This window comes from Arctopsyche grandis, chromosome 10 (genome assembly GCF_051622035.1).
Source record: "Arctopsyche grandis isolate Sample6627 chromosome 10, ASM5162203v2, whole genome shotgun sequence".
Lineage (NCBI taxonomy): Eukaryota > Metazoa > Arthropoda > Insecta > Trichoptera > Hydropsychidae > Arctopsyche > Arctopsyche grandis.
The window spans coordinates 26894653-26910604 of NC_135364.1; the positions used below are offsets into that span (position 1 = coordinate 26894653).

Below are 15952 nucleotides of genomic sequence, written 5' to 3' on the forward strand. Positions count from 1 at the left end.
GCAGTTTAATTGAAATCGTTTATTGCTGAAAATACATATCAATAAAAATATAATAAATTATTTTCTATTTAATACTAAATCCGTTTTGATTTTTGAGATTTTCCTTCCTTGCCCTTTTCTCTTTTTCGTTTATTAATTGGGTTTCTCGGATCATATATGTCGTACCAATCGTCGCCTTTTGTAGATGCATCTTTGGCAAGAACTTGACCTTGATCTTCAAAACGCAAAGTATGGGCTAACCTAAAAAAAATATCATTTCATTTAGTTATATGCCTACATATATAACAATTGTGTATAAGAAACCTAGAAATTTACATACCATTCATCTTCCACAGCGACAGCAGTCTCTTCGTTACTTTTGGTCTCATCAGACTGCGGTTGCTCGCCATGTTTTTCTTTTACCGAAGATAATTTTTGTTTAAATTTGCTCAAAAGTGAAAGCGTAAACTCTTCTCTATAAAAATAATATCAAATACAACCATTAAAAATTATACGATGAACCAATTCTCCAATTGCCCGATTTCTATTACGGCCATTTGAATGTACTTTTACAATAAGGATCCGAATTATACAAAAATATTTGTTAAACTGGCGCATCTGAGCATCGATTACACACTAAAGGCGAAAACACACTGAATAGTACGGAACGTCACGTCCTTGGCTCTACGCCGTGACAGTGAGTGTTCTCCAAACCGAATTCGGGTGTAGTTTTATCATAAATAGGTTGTAGAAAACTGAATTAAAAAAATAATAGCTTGTTTTGAAAAATTGTGGTACTCTTCTGACAAACTCGCTCAGAAACCATTTATAGGCCGAATTTTGTATTTTTGTTTCAAATCAGAGTCACTAATGAGATGTTCATAGTCACTTGCGCTTAAGCCTACTTGTTTAGCTGTCACGAAAAATGGATTCCAAACCCAGGAACCGTCCTTACTAGTTTTCGGAAAATATTGCAAGAGATGTTTTCAAGTTATGTATGTAGGTGTTCTAAAAATAATTTGGAAACATCTTCATCTATTTTAAAATTGAATTCATTCAAACATTCATGTAAGGCAGGAAAACAATCAAAATTATTAGATTCAACTAATGAAATCCAAAATTGTATTTTTTTTTATCAAAATTTGCAATTTTATCTTTTGTTTTAAAAATTTGTGGAATTTTTTTTAGTCACCAGTGCTAGCCTAAGCAAAATGCAATTTCTGCTGGTGGCTCTTGTAGCTAATTTCGAGATACGTGATAGAACACCTTTCATCTTTCCTACCATTGCTCGAGCGCCATCTGTACAAATATCAATATACTTCTCCCAACCTATCTCTTGATTTGTAATGTAATCATTAATACAGTTGAATATATCTTCTTCTGTAGTTTGTCCATATAAATTTGCGCATATGAGTAAATCTTCTTCCATACTTTTATCATATGTGAAAAGAAGAAATACTAGTACTACAGCTAGTCCTGCGACATCATCACTCGCCTTTTAATATGAAGTACCAGTTGCAGTGTATAAAACCTTTCGAAATTGTCGCGGAACACCTATTCAGGTTCAGCGGAACATAGTTTGGGAAACCCTGAACTAGTATATAAACCAGTGCATCATCCCCGGATTCCAGTCTTGCCGTGAACCACTTCAAGTCTCTCGGCAAGATAGACAATCCCCTGATCAATTCCCTCATTGTGACCAAACTCACGTCCAATCTAAGACCAATCATATTGGTATAGGCTAAAACTAGTAGTTAGTCAAATTTAATCAGAAAACCACCACCAAACGGTCCCAAACCTGTTAACCACCCACTAACACACTAACCCAGACAACATCCCACAGATGATGCACTAATTTTGCTTAGTGTTGCAGACTAAAATAGGAAAAAAAAAATACCACAAGCGAGCAGCTGCCAGCCCGCACCACAACATCAACGCGAACTGGATCAGATACAATACGATAGATCGATAGGCATGGAGTGAATTCCAAGGAACTATCTTTAAAATATTAACCACTACTACCGGATTCCAGTGAGCTTCAAGAGCTCAGTTTGCCCACTCCTCCGAAGCTGAGGATCTACCTCCTTCACCGTACATACAAACACACCTGTATTAACTGAGCAATAAAGATCCTCTTTCAAACACACACGTGATTCTATAGACCGGGACACGGTCAACATACCTTCCCTGCCTACACGTTTAAGATTTATATCTATATTGTTTGATGTAACGTCAATAACTGCTAAAACTGTTTGCGACACATATAGGCCATTCATGTAACTGCCGTGTATTTGTGTTTTAATGTAAGTGTGTCTACTCGATGCTTAGATGCGCCCATATAATCAATAAGTACCAAAATAGATTCATTAATGTGCTACTGTCAAAATACATATTGGATCTTTTATGCAGAACTATAGATATGTTACCGAGAGTTGGCGCGAATTAATGCGCTTGTGTTGTGTCGGCGAATAGGTGTATAGCATGCTGACACATTGCATTCAATAATAATAAAATCTGACAAGATGAGTGGATGGCGGAAAGTCAATCATATAAAGTTACTAGCTATCAAACGTCATCGTCCCCAAAAATTACGCAAATTTAGACGTGCTTATTACGATTATTTTTTACCATCGAACTATCAGAATCGATTCAAATTTCCATCGTTGACCAAACCGCGCAAAATGACAATGTTTCAAAACGATCGGAAGACTGTAGGAATAGATACTGAATCGTTAGCGAAGTGAAATATAAATAATTGTAATAAAAAGATGCTCTGTCCCTTTCGCGCGCTTCTGTGTTGGTATGAGAACGCGCCAACTCTCAGTAACACCCCTTTACGTTCTTTTGTTAATACATATTACATTATCAAATAATTAAATAATGATAAAAAAAAACAAATTCAGTTTATTCATTTGTTTCTTGTGAATATAAAAAAATAATTAATACATTAGAAACTTTGGTAATTATATAATAAAATATAATATATGTATGTAAATATAAAAATATATGTATAATATAAAAACATAATAATAGGACTTATATTAATTAGCTAAATACATAAATACCATAACAAATTTGTACTTCAATTAAAGTTTAATATTTATTTCAAAATATTTACATATAAATGATGCGAAATTTGAGAAAAAATAATAAAATCATTTATTTTAATTGCAATACATGCAAATTTAAAATTAATCAATGACATGGTTCGATGCAGTTTTGAGACAAAATGAAATAAGAATGTACAAAAAAAATAATAACTATAATACTATATCACTGACATCATCGGAATCGTGCACGATGGCTTCGTCCCACGGTCCGTATATATTATCCTTATACTTCTGCCACCGGACGAACAGGAACGGACAATAAATATTCAAAAACAATACGGACAACACAAAAAAATGAAACAGAGTCCTCGAGATGTTCCAGAGAAACGTCAACATCACTAATACGGTCGCACTGAACACAAAGACGAAATAATTACTATTCCATATCAGTTTTATGAGAATAGGAGACAGGACGAAAGCCTGAATGGCGACAGTGATCAGAACGAAAGCACAAAACGACGTGGAAAGCCGCGAGGCCAAACAAATCGAACCAAAGATGGCCGAATTGATAGACAACGAGTTCGACACCACAGCCACTGATATTCCATAGTCGGAAAATATCAAATGGATGATCATCATGAAGATGGTCGTTGCGAATATCGTATCCGTACTGACTGTGTCGGTGAGCGTGTGCAGAATCGGCGAAAACAAATACCCGAAGAATAGATATATCAATACAGTTTTTAAATCGTTGAATACGCGTGCAGTCGAAGAGTTGCATATCGACCGTCTGTTTGGTTGGTTATTTCTATCCAAATAAATATGATTTTCCCTTTTCTTTATCGATTTTCTCACACTCTTTTCCATGTTTATTTTAAATATATGATCTATATAATCTTCGTCTATGCTTTTCTTTCCCGAAGGATTCGATTTCCTTTTCTTGTACTGATGTTCCTCATCACCGTGCGAAATGCTGGATCTTTCGCCGCCGTCTCTCGTCTTTGTATTATCTACCAAAAGGTATAAGACGTATCCGAGCAGGGTGAATATCGAGGATGTGCCGAAGACGAACTCCGGAGTGATCCACTCGTTGTACATGTACGTGAAAACTATGGAAAATATCACACAGGTACTCAACTTCTGAGTCACTCGACACGATCCAAAAACACTTTCACCGTATGTTATGTCAGAAATGTTAATGTTTGTTTTCATTTCTTCTAAAAATTTAGTATCCGTATAGTTGTCCGGATACACGCCGGTGTTTTCATACAATTTTTTAACCCATGGTATTTTGTTCCGTATTTCTCTGCAACATATTTACAATATGTATGTAATACAGTGTTTTTTTTTCTTTTTTAATTCATTTTTTACATTTCAAAAACTGGATTTGAATTAAACTTCTTAGTAAAAGTAATTATGTTGCAAAAATATGCGTAATTTGTTCAACAAAATAGCGTCACCGAAAATTAGTACATGTATGTATTACAAATAGTTAATTACACTGAGCAACAAAAAATCATGCTATTTACTTACCGGAGCGGAGACTAATCAATCTTTACTAAGTTTGACTCACTAAATTTGAATATGACAATATTTTTTCGTTTAAAAGGTATAAGCGCATAAAAATTTGTGCAATTTTTACAGATTCTTGGCTTTTGGAGTCATTAATTCAAAATCTAGTATTGCTGTGCCAAAAGTAAGTATTGGAATCAATAGTCAGATGTTTATTCTCTAGATTGCAAATTTTGTTCCTTTAGTATACGTATAATTAATTATTTAGCGAATTTTAAAAGTCTAAGTTTCTCTAATTTTTCACTTTATCACATTTATAAGGATTAGTTTATGTCAATATTTTGTTGTTGTATCGAAATGTACTTATTTTAACGGTAAATGATTATAAATTGAGTTTAAAAATGCACACAAATGTATGATACAAGAGCGAGATGAATAATTGAGAGCGCATCACTCCATCTCACTCGCTCACGCTCTTATTAACGAAGGATGAGCCTAGAAAATTTCATATCGTAATTTAAAATCATTTACCGCTCGAATTAGTACGTTAAGACAAAATAAAAAAATATTGAGATTGAAAACCAACCTTTATAAACGTGGTTAAGTGAAAAATTAGCTCATAATTAGAGACCGGAATCTGAAGGGGCTGTTTATTGTTCAAAGATTGTAAATGCATTGTTAAAGGTTTGCCGAACCTTTTTTACAAAGGATTTACAACAATGGAAAAATAGGCGGCGCGTTTCCGGCCCCTTCAGATTCCGACCTCTACTCATAATATTACATAAAAAAATGTATAAAAAGCATGTTTTTGATTTTTTTTAAATTCGCTACATATTTCAAAGCAATAAAAAATCCAAATCAATGAAAATTGATTCCAATACTCATAAGAATTGCTCATTTTTTTAAACGCTCATATCTCTTAACGAGAGAAAGCCAATAAAAATCATTATCATATTAGAATTTAGTGGGTAAAACTTATTGTAAGTAAATGTTGATTTATAAATATTGTTTCCGCTCTGGTAATTTTTTTGTTGTTGCTGTGTTATTTTAATACAACGAGCAATAATCGACTACAAATCTAAAACAATATTAAAACACTCACCGCGATGATCCTTTCTTGGGTAGTTTACTCATCTGTTCTTTGTACTTGAGCTGTTCATCTTCATATTGTTTCATCATTTCATTAGTATCACTTCCTGTTTTTTCAACAGTTTTTTCTTCACTTTCAACAGCTAATTTATTATTTGCACCGGACATTTCTTTTTTCAGGTCCCGTATTTGTCCTCGAATCTCTTCCCTAAATATAAAAATAAAATAATTCAACAATAACATCTTCATTATAACGATATTATCAATCAAACAGACTTACGCAAGTTTCTTCCTTGCTTCTTTTTTATCTTTCCCCAAGTAATATTGTTCAATTTCCTCATCACTGTTTGCATTATCGACTTCAACTTTTGCAACATCTTTTTTTTTCGACTGTAATTTATCTCTAATATTAACTACCGCTGTTTGTACTTCTTCTTCATTTTTTGTCTCGTGTGTAGGCGACGAATCTAATTTACTATCTACATCTGCATAAAAATTCAATACGATCGAATCAATCAGAAGATATACATATGTAGAAGCAAAAATTATAAAATTAAACTATACCTATTGCAGTAAGCTTGCTAAGTTTAGGATCATCCAATAAATCATGCGTAGACTTGGGCTTCCCTCGGAATTCACTAGTTTGACCTTCATCTTCTTCAGCTTCCATTCCGAATGACAACAAACCAAAATTTCTGTGAAATTCAATACAAAAGATAAATCAATGAGACTACTTTAGGTTTGAATGCTTCAATAATAACCTCCCTAAAGTACTATGCAATGCTTCATGTCTCTTGTTTGCAGACGACGTTAAATTATTCTTTGCTGTCAAGGACGAGAGGCAAGCCTCTCTCCTACAAGCGAATATTAACGCTGTTTTAGAGTTCAGTTCCAGTTTAGGGCTTGAACTGAATACTAGTAAATGTGGCATTATGAGTTATGGACGTGCGAATTCGCTTTATTGTCACGGATATTCCATTGGATCCGTATTGTTGAAGCGTGTGGAATCTATGGTCGACTTGGGTATCACTTTTGATCCTCAATTCACCTTTCACAACCACATCAAGACAGTCGCTGACGTTTCCTTTCGTCGACTTGGATTTGTCTTGAGATATGCTAGGTTATTCTCCAACCCCTTGTCTTCCCGCTTGCTTTTCAACTCGCTTGTTAGAAGTAAGCTAGAGTATAATGCGATTGTGTGGAATCCGCATGAAGCAAACTACTCTCTTATTATCGAAAAAGTGCAAAAAGCATTTCTTCGTTTTCTATATAAGAAAGAGTTTGGGTATTACCCATATCTCTATCCTACTCCTTTCCTTTTGGGCATGCTTGGGTATAATTCCCTTGAACTTCGGAGTAACTTCTCTTTAATTCGTTTCGTTCTCCAGCTACTGCGTGGTAATACGTCATGCCCGTTGTTGCTGGAACAGTTGGGACTTTATGTACCTAATAATTATGTGCGTGGTAGATATCATCATTTAATGGTTGTACCTCCTGCTCACACAGTTCTTTTCGAAGAGCTATTCGACTTCTCAATTAAATCGTTGCTGCCGTCCCCGAATGCGATATTTTCCACCTCGGTGAGCGTAGATTATCGGATATTATTTTAACATATTTATCTGGTAACCTGCGCTCATCGTTACTTTCTCAATTTGAATGTGATGTATGAGTGGAATCTTAATCTACTCTCTTCCATTTGGGCCTCGCTGTGATTTTATTTTTTATTCATATTTTGTTTTATTTTATTTTACTTTTTCTTTCTCCTTTGTACATTTTTATGTACTATTTTAATTTTGTTCAATGTTAACAAAGAATGGGATTTATGGATTTTATTTTTGATTTTTACACTTTTGTTCATTTTTTTTCTTCTGATCTATTATTTTCCTTTTGTTACTTTTTTTTATTATTATTTTATTTTACCATGATTTCTGCTTTTTACTAATTTTACTTGTTTTTATATATTCATTAAATGTAGGCCATTGTGGCGCATTAGGTTCATCCTGTAATGCCACAATGGTCCAAAACTATTAATAAATAAATATTTGAATGCATCTGCAACTTACTTAACGCCTTTTTCTTTTTTCTTCTTCTTTTCAGGTAATTCTTCCTTTTTTTCTACAACTCTAGGGACAATATCTTCAAAAGGATTGACTAAAATTTGACATCCAGTAATTTTATGTGGATATAAAGGTCGTTCATCGTGATCTGTTTCTCCTTCGGCCAACTTGAGCACATTAAATATCGTTTCTCCTAATAATAATAACGCTACCGTCAAACATTTCATATAAAATAATACATATAAAAAAAAAAAAAACAGTACATTACCTGTAACTTTACCAAATATGGTATGTTTATTTTGTAGCTCTGGTGTGGTGTTGAGAGTGAAGAAAAATTGTGAACTATTATCATCTTTCCCAGCATTGGCCATGGCTACGAGTCCACGTCGATTGAAGCGGAGACGAGTATGGAATTCATCCTTAAACGGATGTCCGTAGATTGATTCCCCGCCAGTTCCATCACCGTTTGGATCACCGCCTTGTACGATAAAATCGGGCACAATACGATGAAAGATCGTACCTGAAAATTTAACCAATTAATACCATACATTCAATCAACATATTCAAAGCAAATGACCTACCATTATAATATCCTTCCATGCATAGTTGAATGAAATTTTTGCAAGCCTTTGGAGCTTCTTTCGTCCATAGCTCCAAATCGATATCGCCGACAGTCGTCTTGAGAAGCACCTATAAATTTAAAATATATATGTATTGCATAGATATAGTAAATTTCCATGACAACATTCAATGCTATTGAATTACATTTGTCATGTGTGTATTTATGAATATATGGTGTACAGAAAAAGCTTAAAAATGATTACCTTTCCAAGAGCTGGTGGCTCCTGAATATAAATGTTGCTCATGATGACGTTATTTACGATTTATTCGTCCCGCCCAGTAACAACTGTCAACAGTTCATAACCTCAATGACTAACTATGACACTCAGGTGCGCCAATCCTTGGCGTCTACAAGTTCGCCAATCGTTTTATTTAAAAGTATTAATTACTAGTGTTGTGCCCGATGAAATATCGGTAATTGGACTATTCGTCACATTGCGGTGGTCACAAAAAATCGCGAATACACAATATTTGGCACTCAAGTTCTCGTTAGTATTGTAACGTATACTAAACAGAGCCGCCGAGTAATTGCGATCGGATTACACCGGGTAGCGTCCTGAGAGACCTTGTGACCGGGGTAAGTGGTTTTAAGGATTAGCGACAAGCTAAGTGCATGAAACAATGATTGCACTTCTCATACCGTGGGAATACATATCCGAATACATGACTATACAGTAGGTAAACAGATTAGACGTCCTGAGAGATCTACCCCTTATAAGGCGGTACGTAGGCGATATCAGGTCATTCTGGACTGAGCACTGTCAGTACGTAAATCTCCTGAATCATCAATAAATGCCGTGACACGACTTTGGTCTTTTACTTAGATCCTCCACCCACCTCTACGCAACAGTATTATACAAAGTACATATCAATTAACATCCACAGAGAAATTTACTGTCAAATTTGTAAATTTGCAGCATTTTATACAATTCAGCGAAATTCTAGATTGCTGAAAACTCGAGATTTTGCGAGAAAATGGGTAAGGTTGCCAATTTTGTGAAACGACTGTTGGCCTTTTACTTGGATCCTCCACCCACCCCTACGCAACAGTATGATGGACTTTTCAGCTGCCAGATGTTCCGTTATAGACATTTTAGTGATTTTGTGACGAGTACTTTGTGACCAGTAATCACCGAACCAAAATATCATCCCTGGGTGCTTGCATATTAAGTCATTAAATAAAAACGATCGGATAAGAGATAAAAAGTCCTCTTTATTGTAATAGTAAGTGAAACGTAAAGGTGGTTTGTAAAAATAAATAAAATAAATGTGTCCGTTCTGTGTTCGATCCGGACGCGGTCGAATCTTTTTCAAATGCCTTTTGAATGTATTTAATTTAATATTTATATTTAATTGTTTTATGGGGCGGCGTATTTAGTGAAACGACGGAATTGTTAAGGCACGACTATTTAATGTGATGGACGGGAAGAAAGTAAAGTAGCAACAGACCAACATGGCCGGGTTGGTCCCAACTTGCAGGATGGTGAACGAAACTCGACCATGTCGTAGAGCCGCCACAGTTTAATATGAAAAAAAATGGTAAAAATACTTATCTACCTACATATAAACAATGTAAAACACCATTAAAAATAATAATTAATTAATTAAATAAATTTTCAATAGATGGCGCTAAATGTTCAGAGACTTAGCGCCGTCTATTTGCTTAGAGGAAACATTGGTAGCAAACAGTATATTTAGAAGTTTTTTTCTTTCGTAATTATATTCGTACATTATTTTGGCAGTGGTTTAGCTGTGACGTACATATGTATTTCGAATCGAAACGACTATTATAGTACGGCGAGCGTGAGATACACAGAATAACGATATTATATATATGATATGATAATGTATGTATGTATAAATATGTGTATGTACGTGTGTTTTTTTTCTCATTTATTTAATGATTTCTACTTTTTTTGTAATTGGCCAGGAAAGCGCATTGGGTTTAGAAATTTATATGCACAGCGAAACTTCTGCGACTTTGTCGCAGCGACATTGTCGGGACTGTGGACTAGGCCTAAATAAAATAAAATAAAAACGGGTTTTCAACCAAAAATCCTCCAATATATTGTAAAAAATAAAATCATATTTTCAACCATGCATTATATTTCTTCAATCAAATCTCACACTATTATACTGGTGTTTAAATATCCATGGTAGCCTGGTTTTGTTACGGATGATGCTTGATGGGTAAAATTTGTCAAACATTTATTTATATTTAATTTTGAACAAAGTATTTCTAGAAACCCACTAGATGACAGCACTGCCTTTATACAAACTTCTCAACCATTTATATATAGTTCAATCTAAACCAGAAATGGGCAAACTGTGGCCCGATTCGAATTTTTGTGCGACCCGCCAAATTGTTGGTTGTTAGAGGAACAATTATTTTTTTATTTTGAAATTCTTTTTCATGACAGTAAATAATGTATATCTATAAATAGTATTTTACTTGCGGCCCGACGTACATTCTTAATTCCTAATGCGGCCCTTCATTCGAAAAATTTGCTAAAAAGCTGATCTAAACTTTACTTCCAACCTTTTATGCATCACCCTGCAAGTCTGCAAGAAAAATCTTCATTGGGCATATTGAATTTGTTTTTAAATCTATATATATAAAATTGAATGTCTGTATGTCTGTATCGTATAGGCTCCTAGACCACTCAACCGATTACGATGGAACTTTCAGGATTTGTTGTATGCATGTCCGGGAAGCTTACTATGAAAAAAAAAACCTCTTAAGAGGGCTGGAACCCAGCGCCTTGTCCATACAAACGTATTAGACTTCTCCCTTCCTCAATTATGGCACTAGAGAAATTATTTTTTAATATGCTATTTATATCCACCATAGGCATGTTTTTATTAATTTATTTTTTTAATTTTTGATTTTTTGATTAATCAAAAAAATAAAAATAAATTGAAACATGCCTATGGTGGATATAAATACTATATTAAAAAATAATCTCTCTAGTGCCATAATTGAGGAAGGGAGAAGTCTAATACGTTTGTATGGACAAGGCGCTGGGGTCCAGCCCTCTTAATAATAATATTCGTAATTACAATTTTACCGACGCGAAAGTTTGAAGCACCATTGTGTAGTCGAGGAAATGTGTTCTTTGGAAACCACGTCACCAGTTGGTTTATGACGACACGGCGTTGAAGAGACGTTAGTAGAGCTCTTAACACTTGAAAGTTAGTAACACTTGAAAAGGGAACGGGAATTACATGCCTTATTCTGGCATTGCAACGCATGCCGAGCTCAGCTAGTTGTAAATAAATCTATTATTTTTTAGTCAACTTGCATTTCAGTTATATCTAATCACTTCATTAGATTTTAAGCTGTGGAGAAAAATTAAAGGTTGTGGCTATTTGCAGGTACTATATCTACGACAGGCGCAAAGCCTTCTGCGCATGCGCGTGAACTTATAATCCGATTATAATTTCTTACATTTAATGTATGCTAGACTTGTTTAATCAATCGTTCATTATACATGAAGCAAATAAATTTCGCATGGTATTATAATAGATTTATATCATTTAGCTAGTTCGCGGCTTGTACTTGTATGTAGGTATTGTTGCGTAGGGGTGGGTGGAGGATCCAAGTAAAAGGCCAACAGTCGTTTCACAGCATTTATTGATGATTAAGGAGATACACGCAGTGTTACTGCTAAGTCCAGAATGAATTATATCGCCTACGTACCGCCTTATAAAGGGTAGATCTCTCAGGACGCCTAATCTGTTTACCTGTTGTATAGTCACGTATTCGGATATCTATTTCCAACACATTGGGTCTTCCCGTACCGATTCTGAGAAATAACTAATAACGGTCATCGTTTAGCCTAAATGCACTTAGAGTCCAGATATAATCTTTGGAAGTAAGTGCATGCATTTAGTTAATCCGATAACAGATATCCGTTAGTCTAAGTGCAATTCGCTCAATCCGCGGCGTACGTAACAGTATTATACCTTGTATATGATAATAATTTTCTAACAATTAATAATATTAACTAATTTGGATTATATTTTTTACTCTACGTCACTTTACGAGTTCGAACTAAATTTTAAGAGGTTTAAAACAAAATTTTAACAGTAAACACGCTGACAGTGACAGTTCACGCGCATGCGCAGAAGGCTATGCGCCTGTCACATATATAGTACCTGCAAATAGCCACAACCAAAATTAAAATATAAATTAAATTGCGTCTTTACATGATGATAAATATTAATACAAATGATATATGTACATATAGTGTGATATATTTCTACATATAATGTGAGCATTTATAACTGTTTTTGTGTGAGGGGGGTTGGTTACCACTAGGTGGTAATGTGTTCAATGGTAGGTAGCGTTATCAGCAGCAGCCACTCGCGCGACACGTGTCTCCACCGAGGGGTGTGAGCACACTCCCATCATCTGAATTAGGATTTTGTCCAATAAACCCACCCAGCACCCCACCAACACGGCAAATCAGAATCGAATTGGAGGAAAAGTCTATCTGGAAATTAAAAAAATATTATATAAATATAGTATTATCTCCAACAACTTTTTTTTTGTCAAAAAAAGCAAGGGCGAATAGTGCATATAAAGATATGTACATACACAGAAGTTCAGTGACCCAGACCAATTTACAAAAGAAAAAGATAGTAGAAATATCACAAAATTTTGTACACTGCATGCTATTAAACAGCCAATCGGAAAATTCCCAACCTCGTAATGCCACGACTCATCTTATTATATGTATTATACAGGTCTACGTGACGAGACAGAATGTAAAATGACAGAAAACACAAATATCGAAGGGCAAAGATCGAAAATCGAAAGATCTTAAGTAGAAAGATCAAAAAAAAAAGGTGCATGGTAAACGGTATATACTCACTTAATTTGCGCGAGCAGGATACAACAGGAATAAGAGGAACATGCTTTTCCTCCCGTATTCTGCGCGCGCACATTAATACGGGAGGAAAAGCCTGTTCCTCTTGTTCCTGTTCTATCCTGCTCGCGCAAATTAAGTGATTATGTACCGATTACCATGCACCATTTTTTTTTTGATCTTTCGACTTAAGATCTTTCGATTTTTGATCTTTGCCTTCCGATATTTGCGTTTTCTGTCATTTAACATTCTGTCTCGTCCCGGAGACTGGTATTATACTATGTACATATATTAGATGTAATTAATAGCATTAGTAATTAATAACATTCTCAATCGAATATTTAAAAATATTTTCATCCAGTTCTGGATGAAGACGTCCAACACACACGTTTTGAACACTCATACTCTTGGGTATGCATATTTCAATACTTTTGTATCCATCTTTTATCAATATCCACATTTTACCTATCGTCTATGTACATATTTCACTGTATATCTCTCCACGTTATATCAAATACTAGTGATAGACCCGATGAAAATTTCATTATAAGTCAAAACTACCTTCCTACCTATATACATACATATGTATAAACAATATAAAACAGCAATAGAAAAATTAATTTATTAATTAAATTAATTTTCAGTAGATGGCACTAAATGCTCGTGGTACTATTTATATTGATAGAAAACAATATATATACAAGTTTTTTCTAGATTCTACAACCCAAACCTTACATACAAAGTCTCTTTCGAAATTATATATTAGATTCCATATTTCTTTAGCTCGTATACAACAGATCGGTGCTTGCGTTAATGTAAGGTGACCATTTTATATGTTTTTGGTTATGTGACAAAACCATAACATTTTTGTCAAAATAATATTTCCAAATACTTGAGGTAATAAAAACGTTAATGAACTTTAGAAAATCATGGATGCACAAAATAAAAAAAATCGATTTCAACATTTATAAACAGGCCAATCCCAAGGAGTTTGCCAGGACAGATACCTAAAATACCAGTACTGTACTGGTAAACCTTACGTTAATGCCAACCACTGATAGGCTCCCGGGTTCAAGCCCTGGGTTGACCAGGATTGAAAACAATTTATTCTGAACTATTTCTGCAGTGCTGCTGGTCAAACTAGGACATTTGGGACTTCAAGTCGATCGTGTCCTAACAGAGTTTGTCAATTTATCTGATTTCATTGTTGAAATCGTTCTCTCATCAAATTGGCCAAACTATCCTACGGGTCTGTTACGGTTACCTGACAACTCGTTCACAGATTTTCCGTAAACCGAGGATGCGCCCCAGGCATTACGTATACGGTCATCTTTTTCTCACCCCGTCTGTTCACCAAGATCTCGTTTACTATGCCATTGCGTATGCAGCCATCTCTTTCACAGACCGTCTGTTATCGGTGAACAGATGGTCTGTGAAAGACGGGGTGAGAAAGAGATGGCCGTATACGTAATGCCTGGGGCGCATCCTCGGTTTACGGAAAATCTGTGAACGAGTGGTCGTGTCACCGTCTGTTACTGAGAGTTGGCGCGCTCTCGTACTCACACAGAATGTTATTGTGAGTACGAGAGTGCAGAATGTTATTGTGTTATTGAATGCAGTGCGACAGCTATTCACCGACACAACACAAGCACATTTGTTCGCACCAACTCTCAGTAACGGACCTGTACCTACTATTTGTTACATTTTTTGATATAAATTTAAATTTATATGTGTAAAAGTTTAGTACCATTTAACACCAGGCGTCGCTCAGGGGAAACCTATATTGACACCATGAGAATAAAATATTATATATAAAAAAGATGCATTCAAGTTGATACAAAAATTTTAACATTCAATGTTCAGGATTGGCATCCATTATCCATACCAATACTAGCAAGACACTGACTTGCAAGAATTATTATGCTCGCCATAAATACTAGCAAAACACGACTTTCTAATTCAGAAATATATAATATATCAGCGCTTCATTCCAATTTTATTCCATGTTCCTTATTTTCAGACATTTAAAAGTCCAATTCATCTCTGGACATCACAGTAAAGGGATCATTTCTCTTTATAGAACGCTTCGTTCTCGCCTCCATCGCTTCCTTAGATCAATTTAACTGGAAACATTCGTAGTAACAAATATTAAAATAAAAATATTTCAACAAATTGATTCATATTGTAATATGAAATCAATAATTGTCTCAATTTATTCCAAGTTATAAAATAAATACGTTCCGAACCGAATGTGATTCAATGCACGCGTCAAAAATTTGTATCAATACGAAAGTACTCATATATATGACAAAAAACTCCCATTATTTATTTATTATCCGATTTTTTTATCCCTGTTTATGATTCATAACGGCAGCTTTTTCATATTTACAATACAAGAGGGGGATAATCACAATGGCAATTTTTGGTAAAGTTAAATTTGCCACGCGACCGAAAATGTCACCAAATGATACTTTGCACTGTATGATAAAAAATAAACTATCAATTTAATTTAAAACAATGCAGACTCCATAGTAAATTCTTCAAAAAAATTTTACGATACAATAAAACAATTCAACAATTTCTAACATGGAAGATGCTATGAGATAAAACTTTTATCGTTGTAATAGCCGTATAATAATGGATCATTTCCAACGTCAATATTGACAATAAGTCGGCCAAGTTGATCGTAAATGGATTAAAATTAATTGGCAATAGAAAATCTTAAAATGAAAATGTCTACATGTAATAAAAACTACATACATATGTTGCAGAT

General features: G+C 34.6%; 1 protein-coding gene across 1 annotated transcript; it reads right to left on the reverse strand.

Annotated features, from left to right (window-relative positions):
• LOC143918465 (spliceosome-associated protein CWC27 homolog) lies at positions 1-8874 on the reverse strand. Its single transcript, XM_077440420.1, has 9 exons — positions 8512-8874; positions 8269-8377; positions 7956-8207; positions 7694-7880; positions 6195-6325; positions 5911-6115; positions 5644-5838; positions 320-454; positions 1-240 (listed from the first exon to the last, which is right to left on the reverse strand). The coding sequence occupies exons 1-9, from the start codon at positions 8551-8553 to the stop codon at positions 75-77; spliced, it is 1422 nt and encodes a 473-aa protein (XP_077296546.1). The 5' UTR covers positions 8554-8874; the 3' UTR covers positions 1-74.
• Positions 8875-15952: the final 7078 nt, after the last annotated feature.

Bases quoted from the DNA above. Each gene is read 5' to 3' on its own strand.
- LOC143918465 (XM_077440420.1), bottom strand. From the start codon at position 8,553: ATGAGCAACATTTATATTCAGGAGCCACCAGCTCTTGGAAAG. The intron at 7,881-7,955 runs GTAATGTACTGT...TATTATTATTAG, and splicing joins CATATTTGGTAAAGTTACAG to GAGAAACGATATTTAATGTG. The intron at 455-5,643 runs GTGAGTGTTTTA...TTATTTTTATAG, and splicing joins CCCAAGAAAGGATCATCGCG to AGAAGAGTTTACGCTTTCAC.